The sequence below is a fragment of the Mesoplodon mirus genome, assembly GCF_964341445.2.
Source record: "Mesoplodon mirus genome assembly, chromosome: 7".
NCBI lineage: Eukaryota > Metazoa > Chordata > Mammalia > Artiodactyla > Ziphiidae > Mesoplodon > Mesoplodon mirus.
In genome coordinates this window covers 98,983,023-99,002,092 of record NC_138983.1, presented here as the reverse complement: position 1 = coordinate 99,002,092, position 19,070 = coordinate 98,983,023, and the positions used below count along the sequence as shown (strand labels likewise).

General features: G+C 43.7%; 1 protein-coding gene across 1 annotated transcript in view; it reads right to left on the bottom strand.

The window, feature by feature from the left end:
* LOC309808901 (forkhead-associated domain-containing protein 1-like) overlaps positions 1–19,070 on the bottom strand; it is a gene marked incomplete at both ends in the record, with an annotated part of 100,147 nt that overhangs the window by 75,378 nt on the left and 5,699 nt on the right. The window contains one exon of the mRNA XM_082629472.1: positions 5,207–5,413. Coding sequence (XP_082485598.1) covers positions 5,207–5,413 — 207 coding nt within the window. The remainder of the gene's footprint in view (positions 1–5,206; positions 5,414–19,070) is intronic.

Genomic DNA, 19,070 nt, shown 5'->3' with positions numbered 1-19,070 from the left:
CCCCCTCATGGAACAACTCGGCACGTCATTTGTGGCGCCTGGCTTCCTTTTTCATTCTGGCCATTTCCATCCGTTTTGCCGTATTTCAGAACAGAGAAAGACATGATTGATACATACGGGTGACGTGGGTTTCCTTACTCAGCTGCCTTGTAAGAACGGCGCCACTGTGACTAGCACAGCTTGTTTCCACACCTCCTTTCCCAGAGCTCAGAAAGCACGAGTAAAGGCAACAACCAACAAAACCCACAACACGGCAGCACACCTGACTCTGGGACTTCAATTTCCCACGCCTGGTGCCAAGACTCTATGGGATTAATCAACGGTTCCTTCAGGGCATTGCAGATGGCCCTGCGGGTTATGTCCTGCACAGTTTCAGTGGGCGCCATCCACATGGACTACGTTGTGAATGGTGACCCTGGAGTTGTGCAATATGGCAGCCCTAGGTTATACTTTGATGAGAGAGGTATAATTTACACAGTATGGTCCTGGGGGCTTCCCTGGTGGCGCAGTGGTTGAGAGTCCACCTGCCGATGCAGGGGACACGGGTTTGGGCCCCGGTCCGGGAAGATCCCACATGCCGCGGAGCGGCTGGGCCTGTGAGCCATGGCCGATGAGCCTGCACGTCCGGAGCCTGTGCTCTGCAACGGGAGAAGCCACAACAGTGAGACGCCCGTGACCACAAAAAAAAAAAAAAAAGGATGGTCCTGGGCACAACCTGGCTGCCAATGCACTTTGTCAAACAAGAGTTTTTCTTTATATTTTTCCATCTTGTATGTTATTCTATGGGTAATTTATCTGCAAATGTATTATCTGCTAGCGGGGGCAGGTCTTGGGAGGTTTCCCTGTCCAAAAGGACACTTACAAAGGAGGCATCTTGGCTGCTCCATGCTGGTTTGCTTGACTCTAAAGCTGAGGGTTATCATGTGCTTATTAGGTGCCAGACGCTGGACTAAGCAATTTACGCACTTTGCCCACTTAATACCACAGTCACTCAAGGTGGTAGGAACTATTGTTACAGGAGTGGGGACCGAGGCCCTGAGAGGTAGATGATTTGTGCACGTCCAGTATAAAAGCCGGTCAAGAGCAGGGCTGGGACGGCGCTGGAGTCAGCCTGACCTCAGGGCATGTGCTCTAACCACTGAGACATCTGCACACACATCTGGATTCCTAAGCGCCCCACACCTCACCCCCCTCCCCCAGTAAAATGCTGTCACACCCTCCTCTATTGGTTAGGGTCACCACAAAACCTGAACTAAATGCTTTCATTTGGGAACTCTTTGTCGGGAGAAGAACAGTTCTCATCATACTTAATCTGTATGATATCAGGGCAGTCCTCCGTGGAAACTCCATCCAAGGAGGAAACACAGCGCCCTCACCAGGGACCCCAAAATCAATTGGAAACAAGAATATGCCGGAAGCAAGATGGCCACGAATTTTTTAGAAAAACTGGGCTTCAAAATATTTGATGAGAGATGCTCTTCAATACCTCTCCCTTTTTCCCCTCTTCCTTTCTCTTCTTTTAAACAGCCAGCAGGTTGGAGTCATCAGGAAGTGGAATTTGTAGGAAGGTGTCAGGCAGTCCACAGGCTGCCCTCACACGGACGCTGCAAAGGACCCCTCCATGAATATGAGCGTCATGGATGGAAGCTTCTCAAGCTGGGGACGCCCCGGCAGACAGCGCTTTTGAGAAGATGGGGCTGTGGAGAGTCCTGTAAAGTGCCCTGGGCACAGGCCAGGGGAACACTTGTGCAGCTGCCTGCAGTCAACCGAGGAATGAAGCAAGGTGCAAGTGCGTGTAGGAATAAGAATTGAAAAAATCCGTGCATATTCGAGTGACCGTGAGAGTATGCTTTCCTCGGTGTGAAAACCAGTCAAGGCTACTGCTCCAGCTAGCATCAGACTAAATGGTTTTCTCCCCTCCTTTTTCCGCAAGTGGGGATAGTGTTTAATTTGCACTGACAAGCTGTGTGGCCCTGGGGAAATTACTTAACCTCTCTAAGTTTCGGATTCCTTGTCTGTCAAATGGGGATCATGGGAGAACCCATCTCATAGGTTGCTATGAGCGTGAAATAAGGGAGAGCAGGTGAATTGCTTAGCACAGTGCTGTTCACGTCAGTGATTCCTCCTGCTGCTCTCCTGGTTTCTCTTCTTACAAAGCATCTTCTTCCGTCTTATCTACTCAAGGTTAGAGGTCGTCATCACTTTTTCCCACAATTATATAAGAAGCACCTTGTAAAATAAAGTCCCCATTCCATAGTTGTACACCCGTGTGCATAACAAACTTACTCAAAATGGCCAAAAGGTGGAAGCAACCCAAGTGGCCATGGATGGATGAACAGGTAAACAAAATGTGGTGAATCCATACAATGAAATATTCAACTGGAATGAACCATGAGGATATCATACTAAGTGAAATAAGATGGTCACAAAAGGACAAACAATGTAAGGTTCCATTTATATGAGGAACCTAGAATAGTCCAATTCACAGACACAGAAAGCATGGTGGGAGGGGAGGAAGGAAGCAGGGGGTTTGATGTGCTGGGCTTAGAGTTTCAGTTTGGGAAGATGAACAAAGTTCTGAAGATGGATGGGGGTGATGGCTGCACAACAGTGTGAATAGATTTAATGCCACTGTGAACTGTACACTGAAACATGGTTAAGATGGTAAATTTTATGTGTATTTTACCATAATTTTGAAAATTAAAAGTTAAAAACAAACCCCAAAATGAAATACCTCCAAGGTTTCTCCGAGGTTTGGGGTGATAGAAATGGAGGAAAATGTTCTGAGAGCAGGTTGTGGTGATGGCTGCACAACTCCATCAATATATTCAAATTGATTGAATTGGACACTTCAAATGGGTGAAGTTTCTGTTATGTAAATTGTACTTCAGTGAAGCTGTTAAGAGCAAGCAAGCAAACAAACACATGCTGTGATCCGGAGGAAACTTTGGAGGATGAAGGAGCTGTTCACTGTCTTGATTGTGGCTATGGTTTCACAGGTGTACCCATATGTCAAAGCCCATCCACTTACAGACTTTAAACATGTGACGTTTATGGCATGTCAATTATATCTCAAGAAAGCTGTGTTTTAAAAAGGCAGAACAGTATTCCATATATAAACGAACTCCTTATAATATATTAAACTCCTTATAATATATTAAACAATATAATATATTAAACAATGCCCCCTTTGGATGGAAATAGTTTTCAAATTTTATGCCCCTATAAATAATATTTCAGTAAATATCTTTGTAGGAAAAAAGAAGAAAAAAATGCAGATATTGTTTGCTGCTCCCCCTCTTCTTCTCCCCACGGGCAAGCCACAGAGTCAGAATTTCCCAGGGAGGGGGTCTGGGAACCTGTAATTTTACTGAACATTCCTGAAAAATTCTTGGAATCAGACATGTTGGGGCACATTGAATCAAACTTCATGAACTTGGATTTTCAGGCTTGGGAGTGTGAAATCCCCTTTTCTTTGATCCCTAAAAAATTCTGTAAGTGTTCCATACAAATGATTCTAAATTTCAGTTTCCTTCCTATTGGCGGTGCATCAGAATCATCAGGGAGCTTGTGAGAATGCATATTCCCAGGCCCTACTCCCAGGGAGGATGTGTATGGTTGCCAGATTTCGCATAAATAAAGAAATGAATAAATCAATATATAATAAACTATAGGGTGTCCGTTAAATCTGAATTTCAGATAAACACCAAATAATTTTTTTAGCATAAGTGGTTCCTTGCAATAGTTGGGCCACACCTGTACATAACAATGATTTGTTGCTTCTCTGAAATTCAGATTTAACTGCGTGTCCTGTATTTCTTCTGGGAATCCTAAGTATGAGTCCTCAGGCCTGGGGTGAAGCCCAGATCTGCACTGTGGGTCTGCTCCCCACGTGCTTCTGACGAGGGGGATCCTTAGAACCCATGTTGAGAACCCCTGATCAGGTCAACACCTTCTATGTCAGGAGCCCCTCCTCAGGGCGGCCAGTGGATCCCAGTGCATCCCACAAGTGAGCACACTTTAATGTTGGTCCAAGGAGGAAAAGGGGGCTGAGAAGCAGCAGGAGAAAACTGCCCCAGGTTTTCAAAGCCAAACGTGGTGGATGCGGTGTCACGGGCCCTGCAGCCTGAGGGACGGTGCTCATCTTCTCTGAGTGAGTATTTAAGGCTGCCTAGTGGACCCACACCCCAGGATTCTGTCTAGATTCTCTAAACTTTATTTATTTATACCCAGCCTCGTCCCAGAAAGGACTTTAAGCCTCGGAGGTCTCAGTCCATGCAGGGTTCTTGGTGCTGGGGAGTGAGGTTAACACGCCGTCTCTCTGGGACACACACGACAGGTATTAATTGTGTGCTCACCACGAATGGGCATTATTCTGGGAGTTTTACAATGATAACCATCTCATTTAGCCCTCGAGATAAGCCTGCAAGGTCATTGCTGTCGTTGGCCCCATTTTGTAGATGAGGAAACCGAGGTTCAGAGGGGTCCAATGGCTTGTGCAAGAGCGCACCGAGTAGGCCAGTGGCAGAGCTGGGGTTCTGACCCAGGACTGTGTTGCTAACCAGCCCCCATCCTGCCTCCCTACTGAACCAGATACTTCTGGTCACTGAGCTTTGCTGGGCGAATTTTGGGTTACGTTCCGCTTAACCTGGGGCCATACTTTAGGTCCTGATCCCGGGAACATTTCTGATCCGGTGTGATAATAGCTGGCAGGCCTTGAGCGTCTACTCTGGCCAGAGACTTTGACTTTTTATACATAGATACTCTCTCAACGCCCTGCACCGCTGAGAAGACCCAGACCCAGGCATACAGAGAAGCCTGGCCGAGGTCACAAAGCTAGGAAGTTGCAGAGCACTGATCTGCCTAAAAAGGAAGCATCCATCTCTGCATCTTCAAAAGCACACACCTGCTTTCCACCTCCCCTCGCCAAGCTTCACTTTTCAGGAAAACGCTCTCGCTCTGGGCTGGTCGCTAGGCAACCCTTGCATGTAATTCCACGAAATGCCCAGAAGAGGGCGCGAGGACTCGCTCTCCCCGGGCACCCACGCGATGGGGCTGAACTTCGCAGACTCGCGAAAGGAAGAGTGACGCGCTCCAGACGAACTCCACCTGTGGCCGTACCCGAGCCCTAGGCTGCACGGAAGGTGACACAACACGGCACCTCTGCACCCCACCCCACCCCACCCCCGCAGGGGCCTGGACTCACCGAGGCTGGGTTTTCGATGACCAGTTCGTAGGTCAGCCCTCCGGACCCAAACCTCAGGATGTCTCCGGGTAGGAGCTTCACAGCCACGTTCTGAATGTGGCACTCATTGACGAACGTGCCGTTGCAGGAATTGAAGTCGTGGAGAACAAAGCTGCTTTCGGCCTCATTATATTCAATGAGTGCGTGATGGTTGTCGACGTCTGCAGACTGAAATGCAGAAGGGGGACAGTCAGAGCCAGGAATAACAGGAATAACAAGGAATAACTAGTGCCACTGACACTGGGGGCCCCAATGTGCTAATCACTTCATCTGGCTGGACGGTCACTGCAATCCTCATTTTAAGAGGAGGATGCTGAGGGTCAGAGAGGTTAAGTGACTTGCCTAAGGCCACACAGCTAGTGAGTGGAGGGTCACCAGACCCTGACAGCAGACCCAGAATAGATGCCCAGTTTTGGGGTAGGGCGTCAGGCAACACAGAGGCAAGAGGGAACTCGGGGGGAATTGGCCAGGAATTGGCCACTTGATAGTTCTCTGATCCCATGCAAGTATCCTTTTGGTTGTCCCGAGTGGCAAGACAGCAGAAATGGCCCAACACAAACCAGAAAGGTCAGTTGGCAAGTGACAACTGTCCATTTACTGCAAGTGTTAAAGTGAAGGGGAGGTTTTGTAATAATTGTTGTTTGTTCTATTCATTTTTAAAATAACATGTTTTTTGTAATAATGCAGAAAATGAGAACTAGAGAAAAACACAAAGAAGACATTAAAATCACTTAGACTCCCGTCCCCCAGAGGCAGGCACCGAGAACACGGTGGTTCACATCCTTCCAGTCTTTTCTCTATGCTTACAATCTTTTTAAAAAGTTTAAACACAATTGAGCTCACACCACAAAACATAGTTTTATAACTACCTTTTAAAAGCCTTGGTGTACAATGAAGGTTTTTCCCATGTGCTTAATTATTACTGTTGCTTCTTAAAAGCTAATCAGAATTTATCTAACCAAAGATGATCTATTTTTCAATAGGGGCCCTGGTGTGACCACATTTCCCTCAAAAGAGAGAGACCCCAGACAGTGATTTGTCAGTGGCGTCAGAAACCTCCCGTGTAACCACTTTAATAAGAAGAATGAGCAAAACTCGGCACCAAGGAGGAAATATCACATCCCCCCCTGGCCCCAGCGCCCTGGACTATGGGCTGCAGGGCATGCGCGAAGTCTTCTGTCTCCTCAGGACACTGCCTATGAGCCATCCACTCCAGCCTGAGACTTTGCAACTATTTTCTAAGTCACTCTTCTCAGAGTGCCTCATCCAACTTTCATAGAGAGTACTTGGACTTAGAAATCTATACTAATGTCCCACAATATAATTATAACCAATAGCTTTTATTAATAATAGCTTATAGTATATGAATAGATAATAATATAACTGCATATATTAGTAGAATATATTAATGACACATTATGTGTAATTACACAAATGCCAGGAAATTTGCTAAGTGCTTTACTGCATTATCCCGTTTCATCTTCACAATAATTCAAAGGGATACTTCCTCATTTAAAACAAAAATTAATTTTTTATTGAAGTCTAGTTGATTTACAATGTTGTGTTAGTTTCAGGTGTACAGCAAAGTGATTCAGTTATACATATATATAATATCTATTCTTTTTCAGGTTCTTTTCTATCACAGGTTACTGCAAGATATTGAATATAGTTCCCTGTGCTGTACAGTAGGTCCGATAGTTACTCATTTCTTAGATGAGGAAACTGAGGCATAGAACGATTAAGTGTGCCCACAGTCAGCCACTTTGACTCGCTTGGCTTGTTCCCAGGTTTGCCTGATTCAAATGACTGTGCCTTTACCCACTTTTCAAATTCCTACCAAACACTTTGGCACTTAAAATACTGAAACACAAGAAGAAAGCAGGAGTAGCTCTATTAATTTCAGGCAGAGCCAACTTCAGAGGAAGGAAAGTTATCAGGGATAAAGAGAGGCGATACATAGTGATAAAGGGGTCGATTCTCCAAGCAGACATAACAGTCCTTCATTGTATGTACCCAACAATAGAGCATCAAAGTATGGAAGGCAAAAACTGATAGGACTGCAAGGAGAAGCAGATGAATCCATCATGGTAGCTGGAGACCTCAACAGCCCTCTGTCAGTGACGGGCAGACCCACCAGGCAGAAAATTAGTAAGAATGAAGTTGAACTGAACAGCACTACCATCATCTGGATCTAACTGGCAATCACACAGCTTCATCCCACAGCAACAAAACACACATCCTTCTCAAGCTCCCATGGAACGTTCATGAAGCAGACCACATTCCAGGCCACAAAATATACCTCAACAAATGTAAAAGAATAGAAATTATGCAAAGTACGTTTTCAGAACACAATGGAATTAGGCTAGAAACCAATACCAGAAAGACAGCTGGAAAATACCCAAATATTTGGAGATTAAACAACACACCTCTAAATAACAGATGGGTCAAGGAGGGAGTCTCATGGGAAATAAAAATTTATCTTGAGCTAAATGAAAATGAAAATACAACCTATGAAAATTTGCAAGATGCAGTGAAAGCAGTGCTTGGAGGGAAGTTTATGGCATTGAAGGCATACATTTGAAAAGATCTAAGCTTCCACCTTATGAAACTAGAGAAAGAAGAGCAATATAAGCCTACCACAAGCACAAGACAAGAAGCAATGAATGAAATAAAAAGCAGGAAAACAATAGAGAAAAGTCAGCAAAATAAAGAGCTGTTTGGTTTTTTTTTTTTTTTTTTTTTGTAAATATCAATAAAATTGACAAACCTCTAGCAGGATAACCAAGAAAAAAAGAGAGAAGATACAAATTACTCAAATCAGAAATGAAAGCGATGGCATCACTAGTGATCTCATGGACACTGAAGGGATAATAAAGGAATATTATGAATAATTCTATGCCCACAGATTTTATAACTTAATGAAGTGGACCATTTCCTTGAAAGACACAATCTACTGAAACTCACACAAGGAGAAATAAATACTCTAAATAGACTCATATCTAGTAAAGAATTTGAATCAATAATGAATAACCTTCCAAAATGGAAAGCACCAGGCCTGGATGGGTTCACTGGTCAATTCTATCAAACATTAAGGAAAGAATGATATCAGTTCTAAATAATCTCTTCCAGAAAACAGAAGAAGAGAGAACACTTCCCAGCTCATTCTGTGAGGCCAAGCTTATTCTAATAGCAAAACCAGATAAAGATATTGAAAAACAGGAAAATTGCAGACCAATACCTCCCATGAACATAGATGCAAAATCCTCAACAAAATATTAGCAAATTGAATCCAGTGATGTATAAAAAGACTTCTACACCACAGTCAAGTGGGATTTATTCCAGGTATGCAAGGCTGGTTCAACATTTGGAAATCAATTAATGTAATCCATCACATCAACAGCGTAGAGAAGAGAAATCGCATTATCATAACAGTAGATGCAAAAAGAGCATTTGACAAAATTAAACACCATCCATGATAAACTAACAAACCACCGAACCACCACAACAACTCTTGGCAAATTAGGGATGGAGGGGAACTTCCTCAACCTGACAAAGTACATCTATAAAAACCCTAAAGCTAACGTCATATTTAATGGTGAGAAACTAGAAACTTTCCAATTAAGATCAGGAATAAGGTGAAGATGTCCCCTTTCACCACTCATTTTCAACATTGTACTGTATGTCCTAGCTAATGCAACAAGGCAAGAAAAGAGAATAAAAGATAGATTGGGAAGGAAAAAGAAATCTTCTTTGGTGAGGTGTTTGTTCAGATCTTTTGCCCATTTTGCAGATGGCATGATTGTCTATGCAGAAAATCCCAAAGAACCGACAGAAAGCCCTCCTGGAACTAATGAGCAATTGTACCCAGGTTGCAGAATACATGATTAATATACAAAAGTCAATTGCTTTCCTATATACGAACAATGAACAAGTGGAATATGAAATTAAAAACACAACACCATTTACATTAGCACCAAAAAAAAAAACTGAAGTACTTAGGAATAAATCTAACAAAATACTTAGCTATATGAAGAGGTATATGAAGAAAACTACAAAATGTTGATGAAAGAAATCAAAGTAGTCTAAATCAATGAAGAGATATTTCATGTTTATTTGAAATTCCTTAATGATATATGATGTTTAAAATCTTTTCATATGCTTATTTGACATCTGTAGATTTTCTTTGGTGAGGTGTCTGTTGAGCTCTTTTGCCCATTTTTAAGTTGGGTTGTTTGGTTTCTTATTGTTGATTTTTAAGACTCATTTATATTGTTTATTTATTTATTTTATTGAAATGTAGTCGATTTACAATGTTGTATTAATTTCTGCTGTACAGCAAAGTGATTCAGTTATACATATATATACATTCTTTTTAAAATATTCTTTTCCATTATGGTTTATCACAGGATATTGAATATAGTTCCCTGTGCTCTACAGTAGGACCTTGTTGTTTCTCCATCCTGGATGTAACAGCTCACATCTGCTAACCTCAACCCCCCACTCCATCTCTCCCTCAACCCCCTCCCCCTTGGCAACCACAGTCTGTTCTCTATATCCATGAAGACTCATTGATTTTGGATACATGCTTACAGCATCTTTATTCATAACTGCCAAAAACTGGAAGCAACCAAGATGTCCTTTAAAAGGTAAATGGATAGACAAATTGTGGTACATCCATACAATGAAATACTAGTGATAAAAATAAATGAGTTATCAAATAACAAAAAAGACATGGAGGAATCTTCAATGCATATTGCTTAGTGAAAGAACCTAGTCTGAAAAGGTTACATACCGTATGATTCCAACTGTATGAAATTCTGGAAAAAGTAAAACTATAAGGAGAGTAAAAGATCAGTGCTTGCCAGGGGCACAGGGGCTCTGGGGCTCAGAATGAAGAGGAGGGGCACAGGGGATTTCAGGGCAGTGAAAATATTTTTTATGATACTGTAATGGTGGATACTTGTCACTATACATTTGTCAAAAGGAAAGAACGTACAACGCAAAGAGTGAACCCTAATGTAAACTATGGACTTAGTTAATAATAGCATATCAATATTGGTTCATCAGTTGTAACAAATGTACCGCACTAATGCATGATGTTAATAATAGGGGAAACTGTGTGTATTGGAGGGGTGGATATATGGGAACTCTCTGTATTCTCTGCTCAATTTCCTGTAAACCTAAAACTGTTCAAAAAATAAAGTATTTAAAAAAATGAAAACACATTAGTTCTTTGGAAAATGTCACCCACATCATCTTCATCATCATTGCCATTGATCTTTGTGTCCTTTGAACCTTTGATAACCCATGAATGAGAGAAATTCTGTGTTACATTTTGTTTCTCTCTTGCCAGGCTTCACTGCTTTCAGTTCCTCAAAAACTGTCAAGCCATTATTAAGAAATCAAAGCAAGCAGGAAGTTTTAAATGACTCCACAAATTCGGGTGAGCCTCTACCACATGTTAGGCCAGGAGACAGCTTCCTAGTTTGGCCCTATAATATCACTCGCTCCCTTTACTTGGAAAATTGCTAAATGCTGCTACTGGACAGACGCCCTGCTGCTAATACAGACTGACTCTATAAGCCCCAGCCTACTGAGCTGTCCAACTATGAGATGAACTGTTATTTATATATTATTATTTTTATTATTATCCTTATCATCCTCTAACATATTTTGAGGGCTTCCTGTGAACTGGGCCCTGCTGAAGCATTTTGTGTGCATTTTTATCATTTAATCTGCATGACAGCCCTAAACAGGGACTCTATTATTATCTCCATCTTAGAGATGAAGAAGCTGAGACTCAAAAGGCGAAGTGAGAGGACAGCATTACCTTGATACCAAACCCAGACAAAGACACTACAAGAAAACTACAGACCAATATCTCTTATGAACACTGATACCACAATCCTCAACAAAATAGGAGGAAACCGAATTCAACAGCACATTAAAAGGATCATACACTATGACCAAGTGGGATTTACTCTTGGAATGCAGACTTGATGGTTCAACATATGAAAATTTATCCATGTAATACATCACATTAACAGAAAGAAGGAAAAAAATGATCATCTCGATTGATGTACAAAAAGCATTTGACAAAATGCAACACTCTTTCATGATAAAAGCACTCAACAAATAGGGAATAGTGGGAAATTACCTCAACATAATAAAGGTCAAATATGAAAGGCCCACAGGTAGCATCATACTCAAAGGTGAAAGACTGAAAGCTTTTCCTCTAATTTCAAGAATAAGATAAGGATACCTGCTCTTGCCACTTCTATTCAACAAAGTGCTGGAAGTCCTAGCCAGAGCAATTAGGCAAGAAAAAGAAATAAAGGCATCCAAATTCGAAAGGAAGAAGTAAAATTATCTCTGTTCACAGGCAACATGATCTTACCTGTACAAAATCCTAAAGAGTCCATGAAAAACCACAACCCTCTTAGAACTAAAAAATAACATTCACTAGCAAAATCATAGGACACAAAATCAACACACAAACATCAGCTGTGTTTCTATATGCTCACAATGAACAATCTGAAAAGGAAGTTAAGAAAATAATTTCATTTACAATAGCATCAAAATGAATAACATATTTTGGGATAAATTTAACCAAGGTGGTAAAAGATGTGTACACTGAAAACTATAAAGTGCTGCTGAAAGAAATTAAAGACACAAATAAATGGAAAGACACCCTGTATTCGTGGGTTGGAAGACTTAATATTGTTAAGATGTCATTACTACACAGCAGGATCTACAGATTCAAAATCCCAACAGCAGTTTTGGCAGAAATAGAAAAATCCATCCTAAAATTCATATGGAATCTCAGTGGACCCCAAATAGCCAAAATACTATTGAGAAAGAAAAGCAAAGTTGGAGGTCTCACACTTCCTGATTTCAAAACTTACTGCATACAAAGGTACAGTAATCAAAACAGTGTGATACTGACATAAGGTCAGGCACATAGGCCAATAGAATAGAATAGAGAGCACAGAAATAAAACTTTGCATATATGGTCCAATGATTTTTGACAAGGGTGCCAAGATTATTCAATGGGGAAAGAGCAGTATTTTCAACAAATGATGCTGGGAAAGACTGCAAAAGAATTAAGTTGAACTCTTACCTTACACCATGTATAAAAATTAACTCAAAGTGGATCAAAGACTTAAACAGAGTCTAAAACTATAAAACTTTTAGAGGAAAGCACAGGAGGAAAGCTTTATGACATTGGATTTGGCAATGCATTATTGGATATGATACCAAAAGCATAGGCAGCAAAAGTAAAAATAGATAAATTCAACTATATCAAAAATTAAAACTTCTGTGAATCAAAGGACACAATAAACAGGGTGAAAGGCCATCTAGAGAATGGGAGAAAATAGTTGCAAAACACAAATCTGAAAAAGGGTTAATATGAAGAATATATAGAGAACTATAACTCAACAACAACAACAAAAAAGAACCCCCAAATAACCTGATCAAATATGGGCAAAGAACTGGAATAGACATTTCTCCAAAGAAGATATATAAATGTCCAACAAGCATATAAAAAGATGCTCAACATTACTAGTCATTAGGGAAATGCAAATCAAAACCACAGTGAGATACCACCTCATACCCATTAGGATGGCTACTATCAAAAACAAACAAACAGCAACAGAAAATAACAAGTGTTGGCAAGGATGTAGAGTAGGGGAACACTTATGCACTGCTGAGAATGTAAAATGGTGCAGCTGATATGGAAAACAGTAGAGCGGCTTCTCAAACAATTTAGAATAAAATTATCATATGATCCAGCAAGTCCACTTCTGGGTATATACCCCAAAGAATTGAAAGCAGGAACTTAAAGAGTTATTTGTACACTCATGTTTATAGTAGCATTATTCACAATTGCCAAAAGGTGGAAGCCACCCAAGTGCCCACTGACCGATGATTGGATAAGCAAAATGTGGTCCATCCATACAGTGGAATATTATTCAGTGTAGGAGGAAGGAAATTCTGACACATGCTACAACATGGATGAACCGTGAGGACATTATGTGAAGTAAGTGTCACAAAAAAGCAAATTTTGTATGATTCCACTGTGTGAGGTACATAAAGTAGTCAAGCTCATAGAAACAAAATAGAACGGGGGTTGCCAGGAGCTGGGGAAGGGGAAACGGGGAATTGTTCTTTAATGGGTACAGTTTCAGTTTTGCAAGATGAAAATTTCTGAGGCTGGTTGCACAACAATGTGAATAACTTACAACTACTGATCTGTACACTTAAAAGTGGTTAAGACGGTAAACTTTATAGGTATTTTACCACGATTTAAAAAATGGCTAAGATGAAGGGACTCACTCAACATCAGGATGCTGGCCCAGGGCAATGTCAGGGTTTGAACCCAAGTCTAATTCCAAAACTTGTACCTTTGATTTGTACCCTGTGATTTTCAGAGTAGAGAGTGATTTAATAATGAGAGAGGAGACAGGCAGGACCTAATATACAAAACAAGTGCATTTTTTAAGGCTCCTGCATTGAAAATGTCTTTAAAAAGTATATAGTGAGTCCATAAAATATTGAGACGTTTAAACTTCTATTAACAATGACCATCTGCTCTGACGACCCCTGTGCTTTAAGGAAGCCTCCTCGGGAAGCTGACTTAGTTATGACATTGCCCTGAGGTTCACTGACATTGTCGCTGAGGTTCGACGTGTACCTGGAACCGTCCTTTGGAGCTAGGTTTCAACCTTGCATCACCTGGCACTGGGAAGCCCCATCTCAGACCATAACCTCCCACTCCCGGCCTTCCTTATCCTCTGTCTCGTCCTCTCCTTGAGTCACGTAGCCTTTGCTCCCTGTTTGCTCCCTATGGGTAATGCCCTATGCTCACCCAGCCTGGGCCCTGCTCAAGCTCACCAGCTCCTTCAAGTCCATCCTGGCCCCCAAACCCTCCTGCCACCCTCACACTTCTGTCCTGAGGCTGGCCCAGTGCCCTTTGGGCCCCCCAGCCAGCAGGTCCCTGCTCTCAGGCTTTTCATTCTACTTTGACAACAGCCTCCTAGGTCTTCACCTCCTGCACCTGCCTGCATCCTCCGTCTGCTTCTCCCGACCCTCCTCCATCCCTTTACACGGCGCCCTCTGCCCAGCAGGCCCACCTGTGCGGCTACATCCATGGGCTGATGGGCTCCTTGTGTCTGGTTTCTGGTTGGGTTTGGCCAATGGGGGGGTTAGAGATCAGAGCAGGGAGGAGAGAGCTTGGGGTACTTACTCCCCTGGCTTCCATTCTCTGGGGCCACACAGCTTCCCTCAGAGGACTCTACCCAGCCCTCGGGGTCTCCGGGTCCCAGGAAATGCCCCTGCCCCTCACCCCTCAGCTCTGGGGGTGGGAACAGTCCTCACTCATACTAGCTCTGGGCCCTGCACTATCCTTTGTGGTTTCTCTGAGCCCTGCCCACTCCCTATGGAGTCCCTTCAGGAAACTCCCCTCCATCACTCCACACCCCTGTGAATGTGCCTTCAGCTCCCTGCCAGGACCTGGACTTCCCAGGCATGGAGAAGCTCCTAGATGGGACCTTCAAGACTTCTCCTAGCTGCCAAGGGCCTCCGGGTGGTCCTGCCTTCATCCCACCCTGGTCTGGTCCCTCTCCTCAACCATCTCCTCTTCTGCATCCTCACCTTGACAGTGTAACTTCCGTCTAACCTGTGAACGTGCTCACCACCCCCTCGGCCTGGAAACACCGCCCCTTCCCCCTTCCTTTCCTTTATTGTCAAATGGCTTCAAGAGGTTCCTCTCCCGCTGGGTCCTCAACCCACTGCCATTGCCCTCGGGGGCCTCCTCGGGCTGTCGGCCTCCCTGTGACATGTGACACAGTTGTCAGAGAGAGGCACGTGGCCTGGTGGTTCAGGGGTTGGGGGAGCAGGGCAACGTGGTGGTTATTAGACTGGGCTCGAGTCCAGCTCTCCTACTTCCTAGCAGGGTGACCTTGGGCAAGTGATACCTCAGCTTCCTCATCTGTAAGGTAACAAAAGGACAGTCTTATAAGCTACTGCTGACGTATAAATGATATAATACATACTAAAGCACTTAGAAGAGAACATAGGGCAAATGGGAAATGTTCTCTATTATGAGCAAGAGGATGGGCTCTGGAGTTAGAAAGCCTTGAGTTCAAGTCTCACCTCTGCTACCTTCCAGCTGTGCAGCCTGGGGCATGGTTCTTTGCTTCTCTTTGGTTGCTCCCTGAGCAGCAAAAATGAGTTTGATAAGCTGGGCTTCGTAGGATTGACAAAAGGTACTGCTTGGTGACATGTTCAAAGGAGTGGGATAACATTTTTGAAATTAACTTGTGTGTGTGTGTTTGTGTGTGTGTGTGTGTGTGTTTTATCTATTTCTTTTAACCTTTTGGTTCTAGGCTATCCCATCCCCCAGCCCCATCCCCCCACTGCCTCCAGAAAGGGATGTAGTGCAGAAATAGTAAAAAAAAAAAAAAAATGGGGTTTTCAAAAGAATAAAGATATGAGGAAACGGCCAGGCGCTGGTGAGACGACGGGTCTGGGATTGGAAGGAAAGAAGAAGCTTCTCTGCTTCCCCGTCAGCTGGATCCTTCCTCCCCGGTCTCCCCGGGAGAGCCCTGTGGACCGGCAAGGCCTCAGGAGAGGCTGGTCCTGAAATCAGACTGCCCGAGCGTGGTGCCCAGTGCCCCAGCCTCCCTCTGTGACCTCAGGCAGGATAATCAGCCTATCTGTGCCTCAACGCCCTCATCTGTGAAGTGGGGCAAACAACACTAACCTCCTAAGGATGAAATGAGTTAATACACTCGAAAGTGCCCAGAACAGTACCTGGCACAAAGCAAGCTGTCTCTGTGATGAATACCCTCAGCCTGGCAGCAGCTCTCTGGCTCCCTCACCTCTCTGACTGCTTCCAGGTCTCCACGCCGGGCTCCTCTCCCCTCAGATGTCCGTTTCCTCCTCACTCTGTCCATGGGCTGGGGCCACTGTGCCACCCCCTCGATTCGCAGGTGTGTATTTCCAACCCCTGGTTCATCTCCAGGCCCCAAACTGCCTGGCCGCTTCCGGGATGTTCAGGTGCTCACTCAACCAGTCCTGCTTCCTGCCCTCTTGGTAACGGGATTATCACCTGCCAGCTCATCCAGCCATCTTTCTCCGTGGCCTGTGGCATTGATCCTACTGATTCTTCCAGAAAGCTCTCAGACCAGTCCCAAAGCAACGGTCCAGTCAAGTGGTAGTATTAATGTGCTGGGCAGAATGGTCTCCCAAAGATGCCCATGCCCTGATCCCCAGAACCTGGGAATATGCTCCATGACGTGGCCAAAGGGACTGTGATGATGTCAAGGTTACTAATCAGTGCTCTTAAAAGAGGGAGACTAAGGACTTTCCTGGTGTTGCAGTGGTTAAGAATCCGCCTGCCAATGCAAGAGACACGGGTTCGAGCCCTGGTCCGGGAAGATCCCACATGCCATGGAGCAACAAAGCCCGTGTGCCACAACTACCGAGCCTGCGCTCCAGAGCCCACGAGCCACAACTACTGAATCTGCGTGCCTAGAGCCCGTGCTCCACAACAAGAGAAGCCACTGCAATGAGAAGCCCGTGCACCGCAACAAAGAGTAACCCTTGCTCGCTGCAACTAGAGAAAGCCTGTGCTCAGCAACGAAGACCAAACCCAGCCAAAAACTTTTAAAAAAATTTTTAAAAAGTGGGAGACTATCCTGGGTTATCCAGGTGGGACTAATTGAACTCCACCAGTCCTTATAAGCAGAGGACTTACTCTGGCTGTATTGGAGAGATAAGTGGTGTTTCTTGCTGGGCCCCCATTTAACAGCCCCAATGCTCCTCTTCCTGGGAAAGCACCAGGTCAACGTTTCCTCTTTACCCAAATCCCCCCCTAGATGGCAACACCTCAGTCTGTTGCATGAATGAGGATCACAAGAACATTCATCTCACATTTCACTGACAACCCCCATTCTCGATTCCACAGAGTGGAATTTCCCTAGCTTAGTCAATTATCTTGTTATCTCAGTTAACTGAGAATTTCCAATTTAGATATTAGATGTTCCCAAAGCTAAATTTACACTCAAAAAGTGAAGCTTCTGTTTTTAGAAGCTTGAGTCAGCTCAGTCTGAAACTCAGCCCCACCTCCACCGTCTAGCTGTGTGATTTGGGCCAGTTCCTTAACCTTTCTGAGTCCCATGTCCATGTCATCAAATGAGGACAATAATGATAATAGTAGTTCTCACCTTCACAGGATTTGTTTTGTGGATATAATTCTATAAATATATATACAGAACATACATAGATGATGTATAAAGCCATGTGAGATACAGTAAGTAGTCCATAAATGTATGCTGTAGCTGTTTGTATTATGTATGCTATTCAAAAGATTATGATCTTTCTTTCATATCACATCCATCAGAATGGCTACTATTAAAAAAAAAAGGGAAATAACAAGTGTTGGTGAGGACGCAGGGAAAGTGGAACCCTTGTGCCCTGTTGTGAGAATGTAACTTGGTGCAGCCACTATGGAAAACAGCATGGCAGTTCCTCAAACAATTAAAAATAAAATTATCATATGATCCAGCAAGTCTACTTTTGGGTATATATCCCAAAGAACTGAAAGCAGGGCCTTGAAGAGATATTTATACACCCATGTTCATAGCATTGTTTGCAACAGCCAAAAGGTGGAAACAACCCAAGTGTCCATCAGTAGATGAATGAATAAACAAAATGTGGTGAATCCACACAATGGAATATTATTCAGCCTTAAAAAAGGAAGGAAATTCGGACACATGCTACAGCCTGGATGAACATGGACATTATACTCAGTGAAAGGATATTATACTCAGTGAAAGAAGCCAGTCATGAAAAGACAAATACTGTTATGATTCTACTTATATGAGATACCCAGAGTAGCCAAGGTCATAGAGACAGAAAGCAGAACGGTGGTTGCTGGGGGCTGGGATTGGGGGATAAGGGGAGTTGTTGTTTCATGGGTGCAGTTTCAGTTCTGCAAGATTCAAACAGTTCTGGAGATGGATGGGGGTGATGGCTGCACAACAGTGTGAATATATTTAATGCCACTGAACTGCACACTTAATAAAAGTGGTTAAGATGGTAAATTTTATGTTATGCATATCTTACCACAATAAAAAAAAAAAGAAAAATGAGATCACGATCTAGCCCTTTCCTCTGAACGTTTCCTCTTGGAAGCCCTCCATCTGCTGGTGAGAAACTAGTCCCATCAATTGCTGTGGTGGGTACTGACCAATGAAATCAGCCGCCAGTTCCCAAACAGGGGACAAAACATTCCCTGAGGACTGGTGAGACCAAACAGGTGAACCCCCAGAGCAAGGAGCACTTGGGGAGAAGCCAGGGGTGAGGTGGGGGTGAGGGGGGAGGATGGGAGCACGACCCAGGCAGGAGGACAAGCGTGATGCAGATGGGGAGCCAGCAAGTGCACCCTCCCAGGCCTGTTTCATTCCGTGGATTTCCCCACAGAGAGTCCACCTGTCACCTTATGTCCCAAAATGCAGGTGTTCGCTTAGAATAACAGAAATGTGAATTACACAGGTACCATACTTCACCCCGTAGATCAGTGAACATCCAATGGGGGGTCAGCACCCTAGGCTGGGGAGGGAGTGGGAGACGGGCGTCCACTGCTGGCAGGACACCACATCCGGAAACCTCTGGTGGACAATTTGGCTATGCCCATCAGAGTTACAGCTGTATGTGTCCTTTGACAGAGCAGACATACCTGCACGTCCGTGAAATGATGCAAATAATAGGAGAATCCCAGCAGCCTTGTTTAATAATAATAAACAAGATTATGGTGTAG